Raw genomic sequence first — 14,604 nt, forward strand, 5'->3', positions numbered from 1 at the left:
GGCCAGCCACTGGAGCATTAGTAGACTCCGGGCACTAGAGTGTGCCCGAAGTCTACTGTGCATGCACAGAACGCCGGAAAATGGCAGCGGTGGTCATTTTCTGGCGTTCTGTGCATGCGCAGTAGACTCTGGGCACTAGAGTGTGCCCGGAGTCTACTGCACATGTGCATAACACGGCAGCCATTTTCCGGTGTTCTGAGCAGCACTGATACCCGACGCAGGACCTCGGACAGGTGAGTTTAAAATAATATGGGTGCAGGATGTGCGGTGCGGGGCCCCCTGGACCCGGGGGCCCGTGTGCCCCGCACACACTGCACCCATTATAGATACGCCATTGACAAAACATTGTCAACAAATGCCGTGCATCGAACCTCAGCATTACCTATTGAGATTCCCTGATGTCCTTTGTGATTGTAATCGCTTTTGTATGTGCATATCTGTTATTAATGATGGTATGCATGCTGTAAATGGCGGGATCTATCTTTTCCATAATGTGATGTCATTGATGACATCATGGTACCCTTGGGTATTGAGTGATGTTCCCTGGTAAGAAGAATTTTATTGAATTTATTGAACTAAAATATGACTCAAATTTGTATTTATGTAACCCTGTGTCTGGCAGAGATGGGTGCAATGATAAACTTTATAGGATAAATACATACCAGAAGGAGAAGACATCGACTTTCCTTTATAGCTCCACAGCATCCAAAAAACCCAAGCACCATAATTATGGATCCCACTGCTATCATAACATCAATTGCCGAAAGTAATCCACCTTGAATATTCAGTTCCTTGAAGAATATAGAATTAGTTATACAAATAAGAAACATTTAACTGAACATTTACAGACAAAGCCAACTTAATTTCCCATCATCTAAATCTAAAATGACACATAATGCTATTATTGCATGATTTGCTCACTTGAATGTTTATTCAGAGAATAAATTGTACCTAATTTTGTTAATTCAGGGCCTGAATCATTACGGATCACAACTGCGATTATGCACACAATCGGCCAATTGTTGCGTTCTGCGCATGGATTGCAGTGCGCGAACTGTGATCACAGCAGGGGCTGGCTGGCAACTTTTAGCCTGGGGGGCAAATGCATGCAGGCGGCCCTGGCAGAGGAGTAGCGTGTAGCCAGGGTGCCCGAAGAACGTGCGTGCTACGGCGCCGCCCCCCCTCAAGTGTTACAGGGAGGAGGCGGGTCCATATGGGATTAATGTATGGTAAAAATAAAGATTAGGGGCAGCCCCCTGTCGTAGTGCCCATATGCAGTGCCCCCATGTGCCACAGGAGAGAACACCCTTATGCAGGCCTCCAGTAGTGCCCCCAGTAGTGATCCCCCCTATGCAGTGCCCCTTGTGCCCCTAGTAGTGGTCCCCCCTGTTCAGTGCCCCTTGTGCCCCCAGTAGTAAGCCCCTTATATAGTGCCCCCAATAGTGTTACCCCCTATGCAGTGCCCCCAGTAGCAGTCCACCCCCCCATGCAGTGCCCCCAATAGTGGTAACCCTTATGCAATGTCCCTTAAATAGTGGCCCCAGTTGTAGTCTCCCCGCTATGCAGTACCCCCAGTATTGCCCTTTATATAGAGCCCCCAGCACTGGTCCCTCACAGTGCCCCCAGTGGTAGTCCCCTCCCCCTATGTAGTGCCCTTAGTAGTAGTCCGCTCCCCCCTATGCAGTGCCCCTAGTAGTAGTCCCCTCCCCTTGTAGTGCCCCCAGTAGTAGTAGTCCCCCTTTGTAGTTCCCCTAGTAGTAGTAGTCCCCCCCTTGTAGTGCCCCCAGTAGTAATCCACCCCCTGGTAGTGCCCCCAGTAGTAATCCCCCCTGGTAGTGCCACCATAGAAATCCCCCCCTGGTAGTGCCCCCATAGTAATCCCCCCGTGGTAGTGCCCCCAGTAGTAGTAGTCCCCCTTTGTAGTTCCCCCAGTAGTAGTAGTAATCCCCCCCTTGTAGTGCCCCCAGTAGTAGTAGTCCCCCCCCTTGTACTGCCCCCAGTAGTAGTCCTCCCCCCTTGTAGTGCCCCCAGTAGTAATCCACCCCCTGGTAGTGCCCCCAGTAGTAATCCCCCCCTGGTAGTGCCACCATAGAAATCCCCCCCTGGTAGTGCCCCATAGTAATCCCCCCCTGGTAGTGCCCCCAGTAGTAGTAGTCCCCCTTTGTAGTTCCCCCAGTAGTAGCCCCCACCCTTGTAGTGCCCCCAGTAGTAATCCACCCACCTGGTAGTGCCCCCAGTAGTAATCCCCCCTGGTAGTGCCACTATAGAAATCCCCCCCCCTGGTAGTGCCCCCATAGTAATCCCCCCCCTGATAGTGCCCCCAGTAGTAGTAGTCCCCCTTTGTAGTTCCCCCAGTAGTAGTAGTCCCCCCCTTGTAGTGCCCCCAGTAGTAATCCACCCCCCTGGTAGTGCCACCATAGAAATCCCCCCCCTGGTAGTGCCCCCAGTAGTAATCCCACGCCAGTAGAGAGAGACTTTATTAAAAAAAAAACAAAAAAAAAACAACACTTACCTGAAACTCCCGCTCCTGGTCCCGACGCTTTCACCGGCTCCTCTGGCCGCTTTGCATTATGGGAGCGACGTCGGCTGTGTGTTTGTGCTGTGTAGGTCAGCGCTACACACGCGGTGCAGTCTGTGTCACGGTGACACAGACTGCACCGGTCCGCGGCCCGCATGACACTGCGACCCGGGGGGCACATGGCACCCTGCCCCCCGGCCCAGCCCGCCACTGGATCACAGTGACTACGCACACCCATCGCAGAGTGATTGACAGGAAGTGCCGTTTGGGGGAGGTGAAGAGGAGTGGTCGGCAAAACGCAGGCATGCCAGGGTGTTCGAATGCCATTGCAGGGGCGAGCATACATTAGGCACTGTGATGCCATACGCAGCTTGAGTACTCAGTGCATGCGATGAGGTTAGCAATTCCTGAGTAAGGTCAGACCTTGTGCAAGTGTGCGTGAGGCTGCGATGGCAGGGCCAAAACTAGGATTTTTGTCACCTGGGGTAAGACAGTAATTTGGCACCCCCCCTGGTAATTCCCTCTGCAGCAGTGCCCCTATAATAATGCCCCCTGAGGTAATGCCCCTGTAGTAGTACCCATATAGTAATGCCCCTGTAGTAGTGCCCATATGATAATGCCCCCATAGTAATGCCCCCATAGCAATGCCCCTGTAGTAGTGCCCATATTGTAATGCCCCCATGGTAATGCCCATATGTTAATACCCCCATAGTAATGCCCCTGTAGTGCTCATGCCCCCACAGTAATGCACCTGTGGTAATGCCTTTATAGTGCCCATGCCCCAATAGTAATGCCCCTGTAGTGCTCATGCCACATTAGTAATGCCCATTATTGTCCATGCCCCCATAGTAATGCCCCTGCCCCATAATAATGCTCCTGTAGTGCAGCTTATTAAAAAAAAAATATTTACCTTGAACCCTGCTCCTGCATCCAGCGTCGCGTCCAGTCCGCCGGCTGCTCCTCGGAACTATGGGGGAAACGTCATGACGCCTCCCCCATAGTGGCCGTGGGGAGAGCCGGAAGCTGGAGTTCGGGAGAGAACTCCAGCCTTCGGCTCCGGCTACACCGCGTCGCTGCAGAGAAGGAGCCAGGCGCCCGCTGGTAAGAAATATTACCAGCGGTCGTCCAGCTTGGAGCCTCTCTGCAGCGCCGGGCTGGAGGTCACTGGCACCGGGTACAGCGGCGCACCCAGTGCATGTGCACCTTTAGCCCCCCCTAGTTGCGGCCCTGGCGATGGTACTCTATGTTACTGATGGCTTTGTAGTCTTGCTAAGTATTACGGATGTGTGTAAGGTAAGGTGGGCGTCCTTATGTTGTGCTGCAACGACATAGCAATCACAATGGATTAGCATATCATCGCAGTAAGACTACATGCGCAATCGCAGCCGCTATCACAGTTGCGATCCGTAGTGAATCAGGCCCTCAGAAAACACCCTTAAGGATGATTAAAATATTTATTTTAAAAAAAGTCCATCGCAACAAAGAAATGTGCACTATTAAACCATATTAACCCTATGCCAATTATACAACCAAAACATTTCTGGAATAAAATGAATTTATTTATGATGAGACTACACTGTTTACATAAAGATCTCCTTAGCAACAAATGATTCTTCCACTGAGGAAGATTTCATAGGATACAAGGATTTTTGAAGTAGAACAATTTGAAACATAATAATATTAGAGGCATCTATTTATGTGTTGTAACCACTTAACTGGATAGTACAAGGGTGGTTCAATAACTAAGGTAACAAGACCTTTCACGTGTATAATGTTCACTATTTTATTCTAACTTCCCACCAGGCCAGAGCAGGTAGACCACTGCTTCCCCTCATTACCATTAGACTGTGCCTCATATCAGTCATACTGTCCCAACATTATGGCACGGCTGGTGGAAACATGGTCAAACATTGAGGTGCGTAGTGTGATCAGATGTCTGTGTCTAAAGGGCTGAAATTCATCAACAACTTGTCAAGGTGTACGGTGATAACACTATGTCACTGAAACAGTTTTGGGTTCGGAGCAATGATCTGGCCGGTCAAGCGCGTCCACCACAGATGACAATTTGTGCCGTATTGATGAACTGAACATTTCTTTGCACCATTGAAGGAGCACATGGGTGGAAGGCGATTCGCAAGCGATGGTGAAGTTCAGCAAACCATCAAGTCCTGGCTTCAGGCACTTGACACTGATTTCTTCTAGACCAGAATGGATGCCTTGGTGCTACGGTCTAAAAAATGCTTCGAGAAGTATGTGGACTATGTGGAAAAATAATCTGTACATATGCCATACTATTGATTATACATTTATGTACGAGTTGAATAAATGTACGCAATGAGAAGCCCTGTTACTTACTTATTGTATTTTTCCCCAAAAAAATTATGAAATATTGTAAATAATAGTTATTTAAACCTGATTCAGCATTATTTCAACAATGCAGACATCATAACTGTCAACATTGGGGTGTTGACATTGTGAATGTCGACCTTATGAGCACATCCCAATAACATATAATACAGCAGTACAGTTTTTCTACAGTTTATCCTTAGCCAAAACAATGTGTCGGATATTTAGTGGTGTTACCTGTCTCTGGCTAAATATGGGATAATATGAGCTGTGTTAAAGTGTCCTTCTTTCAAACATTTTTCTGGACATATTTTGTCATTTCATTGGCTTACGCATGAAGGGGCTGATTCTGAGTCACATGCAAAGTGGATGTAGGCAGAGACGGAAGCCTGATTTACTAAGTTATGCTAATGCAAATATCCATTCAACTAATGCAGGATATTGTGGGTGTACAAGCGGAAACCTGTGCCACCCGTTGATTATACGTGGCAGCTGCAGCCGTCATTATTAGTATCTGTCCTTGCACCAGCCCCATGATAAGTGCAAGACATAATTCAGAAAAAGGCTTCCTTTGTCCATATGCTTGACTCACAATCACACAGAGCTTGTGATTCACACCCACAACACTATATTAGTAGTGTGTTGTTTTATTTATATATAAGTGGGAGAGAAGAACACAAAGCAAACATGATAATAAAACGTCATGCACAATTCATTAGAAATACATGTGGGTTACTCTCTCTTTTTCTAATTATATATAGATACACATACATATACACACAAGTTATAGGATTCATTGTTTAATTATATATAATAACTATTTTTTATTTAATAGGTTTTTTTATTAAAATATATCACTTACCTGCTGAGCATCTTTACTAACACGAAGATATATAGAGATACCCAAAATGACACAGCCACATACCTGTAAAATAAATATAAAACATTCATGTTAAAGTACTATGAAAAATACTGCAATCAATATAATATAGCAGGCTTATTTACAAAAGTTTAAAATGACAGTGCCAATGTTCTTCTGTGGTGTAATGGGTTTACTGTTTCACAAATTAACTCATCATTTGTACAGAGAAAAACATGGATATACAGGCCGCGTTTGCGGAGAGCACCAAGAGAGGGAGAGGAGTATGGAGCCTCAAGCCACAGCCACTTTAAGGACCTGGCAGGGCACAATGACACAGCTTTTATTGAGAGCCCCTTATGTGTCATAACCCCAATGAGAGACCATGTCCACACCTATTACTAGGGCATGACCAATCTTTTTACAGCCCTGAAGATTAGTAGTAGAAGTAGGGTTAAAAATGTGCATTTTCTGGAGAGAGTAGCTGAGGAAGAATCTCTTGCTAAGTGCATACTAGGAGCATGAATGTACCCACATGCAAGCAGATGTGGCTACAACAACCTGTAGCATATTTACAAACCTTTGCATCTTCCACTTTGGGAGTGATTATTGTGGGAGGTGGATGTGAGTGAGACTCATCATTAGGCCTAACTGGCATAACAGTTATCAATAAGATGTTGTGGAGCTAAGATGACACTATTCACTGAGTGGACGGAGTGCAGAAGGGTGATCTATTCACCCTAGAGTCCGTGGGGACTCCAAAAGTTCGGGAATCCCCAAGATGTTCAGTGAGAGTAGGCAAGTAGGACATGTAGCCAATAATATGTTTAGAATGTTCTTAGCAGGCTCAGAGTAGATCAGGAGATGAGGTGCTGATATAAATAGAGCTAATTATCTGGTCCCTTGTGTGATTATTTATATGAAGACTGGGCTGCATGTGATGGGACAATCTTATGATGTAACGACAGTAAGGAAGACAATCTGGGAGCCATAGATTGAGAGCGACACTGGAAGGAACAGCACAATGCAATAAAGTAAAACGGTTTTAGTAAAAAAAATGTGTCCAATATACCTGGGCTTAGGGCCTGATTCAGAGCGGGTTTTTCAGGGTGGGTTTTTTTTTCCCTCCAGCCCACTCACAAAGCTGTGGGTGACCACCCACAGCTTATGCAAGTGGCCTGGAGTCCATCGTGATTATTGCGACCATCAGGCTTGCGACGAGACCCCGTGGTAGGGTCTCGGCTCCCGCAAGCCTGAGTAGACTTCCTGCTCTAATAGAACAGGAAGTCCACTACTGACATCACTAGTGATGTCAGTAGGGATGCCCACAAATGCCAGGCATTCGCCTGCATTTGTGCGGCCACCCCCCCTCCCTGCCTACAAAACAGGGCGAGCTGTCACTCACCATCGACAGCCATCCCGTCTTGTAGCTAGACCGATAGTGATGGGTCTCACGCATGCGCACGCCGGAGGCAGCGCATGTGCAGTGGGAGACCATCGAACCGCTTGCGAGCGCTGTGCGCTTGCGAGCGGGTCTGAATCAGGCCCTTAGTCCACTGATTCTGTTTATGGTATTATACAGTAAAATCACATACTGAGTTTGTGATTCCCATGGCTCTATAGGAGAAAATGGACACCGTAATTTAGGAGGTTGCCATTAGGTGGAGCCGCAAAGCACCAAAACGGGAGAAACCGGCAACAAAAAGGGAATTAACTAGTTGAACATGCACAGTGGAGACTGAGAGATGCTGAGGAGTGGAGCAAGAGAGCAGGGTGAGGTGCTGGGTACTGCTACAGAAGCTCCAGCAGAATGATTTTGAGATCCAAAGACAGTGTGACAGTACTATGAGCCACGGCTGAGATCCATGGACGCTGTGCGAGTTAAAGCTGATAAAGGGAGATAACCCTTTTGAGAGCATATTAAGAGCAAATAGAGAGCATATTGAGAGCATGCTAAAAGCTTATTGAAAGTATATGGAAAGCCTAATGAAAGTACATTAATAGCATATTGAAAGTAATGACTAAACTTAACACTTACAAGAGACTGAGCTAGAAATCTTAATGTGCTGACAGCATGATATGTTTTATTTGAGTTACCATTGAACCGGTAACAGTCTATCAGTATCAAGAGGGGAAGCCATATTGGGGGAGATGTACTAAGCTCTGAAAAGTGATAAATTGGAGAGTGATAAACTACCAGCTACTCAGATCCTAACTGTCATGTTACAAGCAGTGTTAGAAAAATGACAGGAGCTGATTGGTTGCTAGTTTATCACTCTCCAATTTATCACTTTCCAGAGTTTAGTACATCTGCCTCTTTGTGAGAAAATGATAAAATGAGTAAAGTGCACTTTGGGACTGAGATATCGATAATATTAAGTGCTGAAGATAACTGTGCTGCTGAAAGTGGAACTGTGTTTAGTGCAATTTATCACTGGAAAGTAAAGCTATTGTTCTTTGGAATCAAGAAAGACCAGTATTAGATGCAAATCCTATTACTTTTGCCTATTGTGGATTACAAATCCATGCATGTTATAGGACAGTGACCACTTAGCAAGAGGGTACACCAACAACAGAATTTTATGTTAATTTCAAAGTAATAATTTGTTTTGCCATTTCATCATTCATGTTTTGTGAAGGTTATTATGTGTTTTAGAATCTAGTATAAAGAAGCAATTGAGAACTGCATTTTCCCTTGTTAGAGCCAAAGAGGTACTGCAGCAGTTAAGATAAAGAAGCCTATTTCACTATTCACCAGAGTTATTGTCCATTGCCTATTTAGTACCATATTGCAAACTATTATTTCAGATGTGCTTCACATATTCTTCTTCTTGATTATTCTATTTATCAAGGCTGTCACGTTATGGGGCTAGCCTCTCTGCTACAGCCTGAGGTGGAGAAGCTTGTGGAGTCACTGCCAGAGAAAAAGAACAATCTGCTGGAGCTGCCATCTTAGCTGTAAGGTACCATGTGTACCCACGTCACAAATAAATCCCCTGCAATTTATTATCAAGGGAAAAAAGGGAGAATACGATTATAGCAATGTAGGATTTGAAGAAACTATTTTTTATATTCCATACGTAAGACAGTGACTTGTGTCTACAAGAACAGGGCTGCATGTGAAAAGACTGGTGTCTGACTGATTCAGACAGCAGAAAAAAACAGGAGTCTCCATCAGGCACCCATTGTACTGATGTGAGATTATGGGTCAGTTTCAGAGTTGTATGCTATTGCTGCCACAGCTGCAAATTTTTCAGCTGAGGAGGAGCAAAAATATGCTAAATGTACAGCCGTCGGCAGGGCCGGATTAAGGGGGGGGCGACAGGGGCGATCGTCCCTGGGCCTCCACACATGGAGGGGCCCCCACTAGCAGTGGTGCGCTGTCTGCACCTGCAGCTAGTGTCCCTGCCGCTAGTGTAGTGTAGACTGCAGGGAGAGCGGCCACACTACACAGTGACATACACAGCCGGCGGCGGCAGCTGTGTGTTTCTTACAGACAGACTCTCTTTGGCTGCTGCACAACGGAACTCATGAGCTCCGCCTTCCGGCTCCCCCCGCAGCGTGTGATGGGAGAAACGTCATGATGCTGACGTGTCTCCCATACTAAAGGAGAAGAGCCGGGACCCGGAGCTGACTGCGGCGGTCGTGTCAGGAGCGGGGATTCAGGTAAGTTGTGATTTTTTTGTGTGTTTGTGTGTGTACGGGGGCCGCTCCCGGAGCTGACTGCGGCGGTCGTGTCAGGAGCGGGGATTCAGGTAAGTTGTGATTTTTTTTTGTGTTTGTGTGTGTATGGGGGCCGCTACAGAGGGCATTGCATAAGGGGACCCGTTACAGGGGCACTGCATAGGGGGGGCTGCTACAGAGGGCACTGCATAGGGGGGGCACTACTAGGGTCAGTGCATAGGGGGACTACTACTGGGGGCACTGTATAGGGGGGACTACTACTGGGGGCAATGCATAGGGGGGGACTACTACTGGGGGCACTATATAAGGGGCACTGCATAGAGGGGTACCACAACTGGGTCTGGGAGCACTATATAAGGGACACTACTGGGTGACTGTATAAGGGGACCACTACTGGGGGCATTATATAAGGGGCACTGCATAGGGGGGGACAACTACTGGGTCTGGGGGCACTATATAAGGGACACTACTGGGGGACTGTATAGGGAGACCACTACTGGGGGCATTATACAAGGGGCACTGCATAAGGGGAACACTACTGGGGGCACTGAATAAAGGGCATTACTACAGGTGGCACTGCATAGGGTGGACTACTACAGTGGGCACTGCATATGGGGGACCATTACTGGGGGCACTGCTACTAGGGACATTGCATAAGGGGCACTACTACAGTGGCCATTGCAAGAGGGGCATTACTACTGAGGTGAATAAAAAGGAAAAAAAATGTCCTAGGGTGACGAGAATCTGTGGTATATAGGGGCCCCCACAAGTTTGTTGCCCAGGGGCCCCCACAGACATTAATCCGGCCCTGGCCATCGGTACTTGTACAGAGATGCAGCTGTCCACAACTGCATACACATGCGCTGTATTGAACACAGATCATGCAAACATCAACTCCTTGTGTGAGTCTATGGTCATTCAGAATGGCCGCCGTAACTGAGACGCCAGAACCCTGTTTCTTGCGTGGAGGATCGCAGATGCTGAATGTGACATGCCCCCAAAATGGTCAAGACACGCCTGCGTTTTTAGCTGACACTCCCCGTTGCCTCCCCCAAATGTTCTCTGTCTATTCATCAAACTGCAAAAAAAGAATTGCAGTGTGCAACTACGATAACATGGATCGACGCATACGCAGTAACAAAATAAAACAATCGCCCAATTTGCGAAAACATCAGCACTGCTTACAACTCTGAATCAGGGACTATGTTATGGAACATGCTTTGAATCAAAGTTCAACTTGTTTCGGATATGACAATGTCTGGCAGAACAAGTCTATTTTAATGTGTGTATACATACCTTTTATATGTGCATATCTTCTTTACTTTAAACACTACAGTGTTTTTGCCTAGTATTGATCAGCCTACCACTCTGGTGTTAAGTGAACGCTAAGAGGTTTAACTGCTAGCTCTCACATAACAGTCTCTTCCTTTGACCCGGTTACCTCTCATTTTTTTCTTTCTGTATCCTGACCTCTTTTAAACACTTTAAACCATCGATTTAATCTTTCTCTTTCCACCGGCATGATTCCATTCTCTCTGTAACATGTTCTAATTAGCCCCATTGCAAAAAGATAATCTAGCTTGACCCCACATGACTTGGTATCCAGAGGCATACCTTGCTGCTATATGTGTTTATTGTTGAACAAACATGGATCAGGACATAACATCAGGTGCACGTCAGCTGTTTCAACTACCCTCTGGCAGATTTCCTCAGGAGCCTAGGCAGTTTGTGCTAAACATGCCAGCATTTATTGCCTGGCCAAACAATGAAACTATTAAACCGCATTAGCAACACAGAAAAAGTCTGACTGAGCCAGCTGTGAGCCCATTGGGGGCTAGGCCTCCAGCTAAGTGGGCGGAGCCTGTCATCATGGAGGCATGACAGGGGACCCCATCACTTGGATACCCGGATAGCAACATAACAACAACCTGCAGCATGTGACCCCAGCGCGGCAGCTGTCAATGTACTGCATAGTGTTGAACCACCAATAGAAAACACATACCTCCCAACATGACCCTTTCCAGGAGGGACACAATGCTCTGGTCCTGGAATTCCCCAGTAATTTATGATTGGTGGCGGCTCCAGAGGTGGGGCTGCAGTACAGTCCAAAATTCAAATAGGGGAGTCACACCAACTGCCAGTGAGCCCCAGCCAGTGATATTTGGCAGCGTGTGAAATGACAGTTGGTGTGGCTCCCCTATTTGAATTTTGAACTGCGCTGCAGCCCCAAGGACGTCCAGGAGCAGAGCATTGTGTCCCTCCTGGAGAGGGTCATGTTGGGAGGTATGCATTCAGTTACAGAGTAGGGAAACAACTACTGATCACACAGCTGTGATCAAACCCAATACTAATTATCATTAAACACCTAAACACCTATTAGTGAAAAATAGAAAAACCACACTAAACAAACAAAATAAAGTGACTGTCCTCTAAAACAACAAGTGACACTGCATCAAAAGTATAATCAGCAAAATCAAATGTTCTGTTGGGAAACACATTCATGTACAGAAGTATATGGGTAAATATGTAAATCTCTTTTTGTTTCTTACCTCAACAGACACAAATAACTTAATTTAGCCTTTAGTAATGTTAATTGGAATAACAAAAGACGTCAATTGACCTAATTTGTCTTCAACAGACAAAACTTCATTGTTGAATCAACTTTCCTAATGTCACATATTATAACCATGCAGCCTTACTACGCTATCTCCACGATTGACTACAAGGTTCTAGCGTTTTACTTTGGAGGACAATTTCCTGGATGATTGGAATTCAGACTGTTTCTTCAATCTCCAGGATTCAGAGATCCCGCAAAATTGATGGAGAATCCTCTTCTCTGGAATAAGCGTCGGGTATGGCATATATTGCATTATAAATCTGATTTGAATGCACACAATACTCTTTTCCTCCCTTTTATATGTAATCTGGATTTCCAGTGAGGCACTGCCGCTAACCCATTCCCACTGTGGTCTGAGAGAGGTTTTAATTCTCTTTGCTGTTTTATAGATAAATCACCTAAACAACCCCTCACGTTCCATCAGGCTGTGAAAAAATACAGGTTTTTGGCTTTTTATTCTTTTGCATACTACTAGTCCCAACACTATATAGGTCAAGTTATTGGCAACTACACTGATCTAGATTTGACAATCTTTTAGATAGTCTTCTATTTCAACCCACACCTATATATAAAGTAATTTCCCTTCATTATACTTTCTTACAAGATAGATTAGACTATTCCAAACTTTAGACAGGCTTACCTCAGTGGTTGCTTTGTTTTCCGTGCCTAACAGTTGACGTACCTAGCTGACTCTTGTCATCTCATTCCCGCTAGCTATTGTAGAGAGTTATTTTTAAATATCTATCATAGGACATACATTAGCCCACATTGTGGGATCTTCATATTCACATAGATGTTCTTGATGTAGTGAAGATAACACAGATTTCTATCACTGGTTATGGTCATGTCATCTAGCAATAGCCTTCTAGCTTGAGGTCTGACAATTTGCTATAGAACATTTGGTTAACTTTTTACCCTTCGATTCTGCATGGGCTATACTAGAGATCTTGCCACTGTGCCAGCGGGTGTCTAACGCTATACTACCATTGCAAACACAACAGCTGATTTTCAATGTTTTTCATCTACTTCATGGTATACACTAGGATTTATAGATAATGACCCTGGGATGGGGAACCTCAGGCCCATGGGCTGTATAAGGCCCCCGGAATCATTTGGTCTGGCCCTCGGAGCTTATTTCTGCTAGCCTCATCTGGCTAGCAGGGTGCCTAGAATGGCATTCTGCAGCCAGAATATGCAGCAGTGCCGCCTTGAGCATCCTTAGGATGCTTCAGATGGTCACACTGCTGCCCTTACAGGATGCTCCAGGCATTGCTGTAAGCACCGGCGATTATTGCCCCATACCCGTGTGATGTCACACGGAGGGGGCGTGACCTGCACCGGGCCCGTGAATAATGTTATATATATATATCAAAATGGCCCTCGAGAGAAAAAAGGTTCCCCACCTCTGCTGTATACCTTTGCTGGGGAACCCACGTCTGCTTTTACTTATTGTAACCAATTATATTATCCTTATTTGTTGAAAACTGTGTATTTAACATAATTTTTGTATTTGTGCACAATATTTTTGTATGACTTAATGTCTAAAAATAATTTATTTCTCAGACATTGTATGTTATTTAATTCTATATCTTGATATGCTTCAGAATCAATAAAAACATTTTGAAAAAAAATATATGCAGTGGTGTTCTTAAGGTTCTGAGACAGACCAGTAACCTCCCAATCATATCAGAGATGAACATATAATGCAGTACGATTACATAAGCCACACAGTAGTGACTACATTGTTAGAAATTAAAAAATGACAAAAAGAAACCCATCTTAAAATTGTCATTCAGAGACTATTGAGTTTAGGAATCCATCAGAGCTCCCGTAAAAGGATCTTCTCCCTTTCACCTCCTCTCCTTATGGGTGAAATATATTTATTTAGAAAACATTTGGGTTGCGCCACTGAATGCTTCTTGTCAAGGAAATATCTTGCCACAGGCAAACTTTATAATTACATATGTGTGCTAGTAGCTCCCACACTGTTTTTCACGGATGATCTGTGCTGGCTTAATCTCTTTCAACATGCTGGTGGTTTTCCCTACATAAAGTATACCCCAGGAACATTTAAGGATGTAGATAACAAACTTGCTGTTGCAGTACAGCCTGTACTTGAAACTACATTTTTATTGTCTTGTGGATTACAAAAGAATTTGCCTGTCAAGAGAAATTGACAGTTAGTGCAGCCTGCGCATTTGAAAACACCTGGTTTGCAGGTCTACTAATGGTGTTTGATGTTAGTAAATCTGCTTAACTAGTCTGTGGCTACTAAAAGGTCCTTTAAAGTAGGGCCTCATTGGTAAGCAAACCCAGGGTCATCATCCAACATTTTAGAGAGCACCAGATCACTGGAAATTAGATGCCAGTGGTCCAGATATTTCTTCATGAAATCTTGGGCGTTGGTATTATCACAAAAAGTGGAATTATCACAGATGTACCCATGATCATAGGCCAAGAAAATGTTGGCATACAATGGGGCATGTTTAACCTATCACCGTGCCTTGCTTTTGGAGAAAAAAATGGTTCTCAAAAAGGTAAATTTGTTTTGCTTAAAATTATATCCATCAGCAGCATCGG

General features: G+C 45.2%; 1 protein-coding gene across 1 annotated transcript in view; it reads right to left on the reverse strand.

The window, feature by feature from the left end:
* Positions 1 to 14,604, reverse strand: part of TSPAN8 (tetraspanin 8) — a 57,891-nt gene that overhangs the window by 28,626 nt on the left and 14,661 nt on the right. Inside the window, exons 2-3 of the mRNA XM_088452468.1 lie at positions 5,727 to 5,789; positions 663 to 791 (exon numbers count right to left, since the gene is read on the reverse strand). Of these exons, the coding sequence (XP_088308594.1) occupies positions 663 to 791; positions 5,727 to 5,789 (192 nt within the window). The remainder of the gene's footprint in view (positions 1 to 662; positions 792 to 5,726; positions 5,790 to 14,604) is intronic.

This window comes from Taudactylus pleione, unplaced genomic scaffold (assembly GCF_031769625.1).
Source record: "Taudactylus pleione unplaced genomic scaffold, aTauple2 ptg000038l, whole genome shotgun sequence".
NCBI lineage: Eukaryota > Metazoa > Chordata > Amphibia > Anura > Myobatrachidae > Taudactylus > Taudactylus pleione.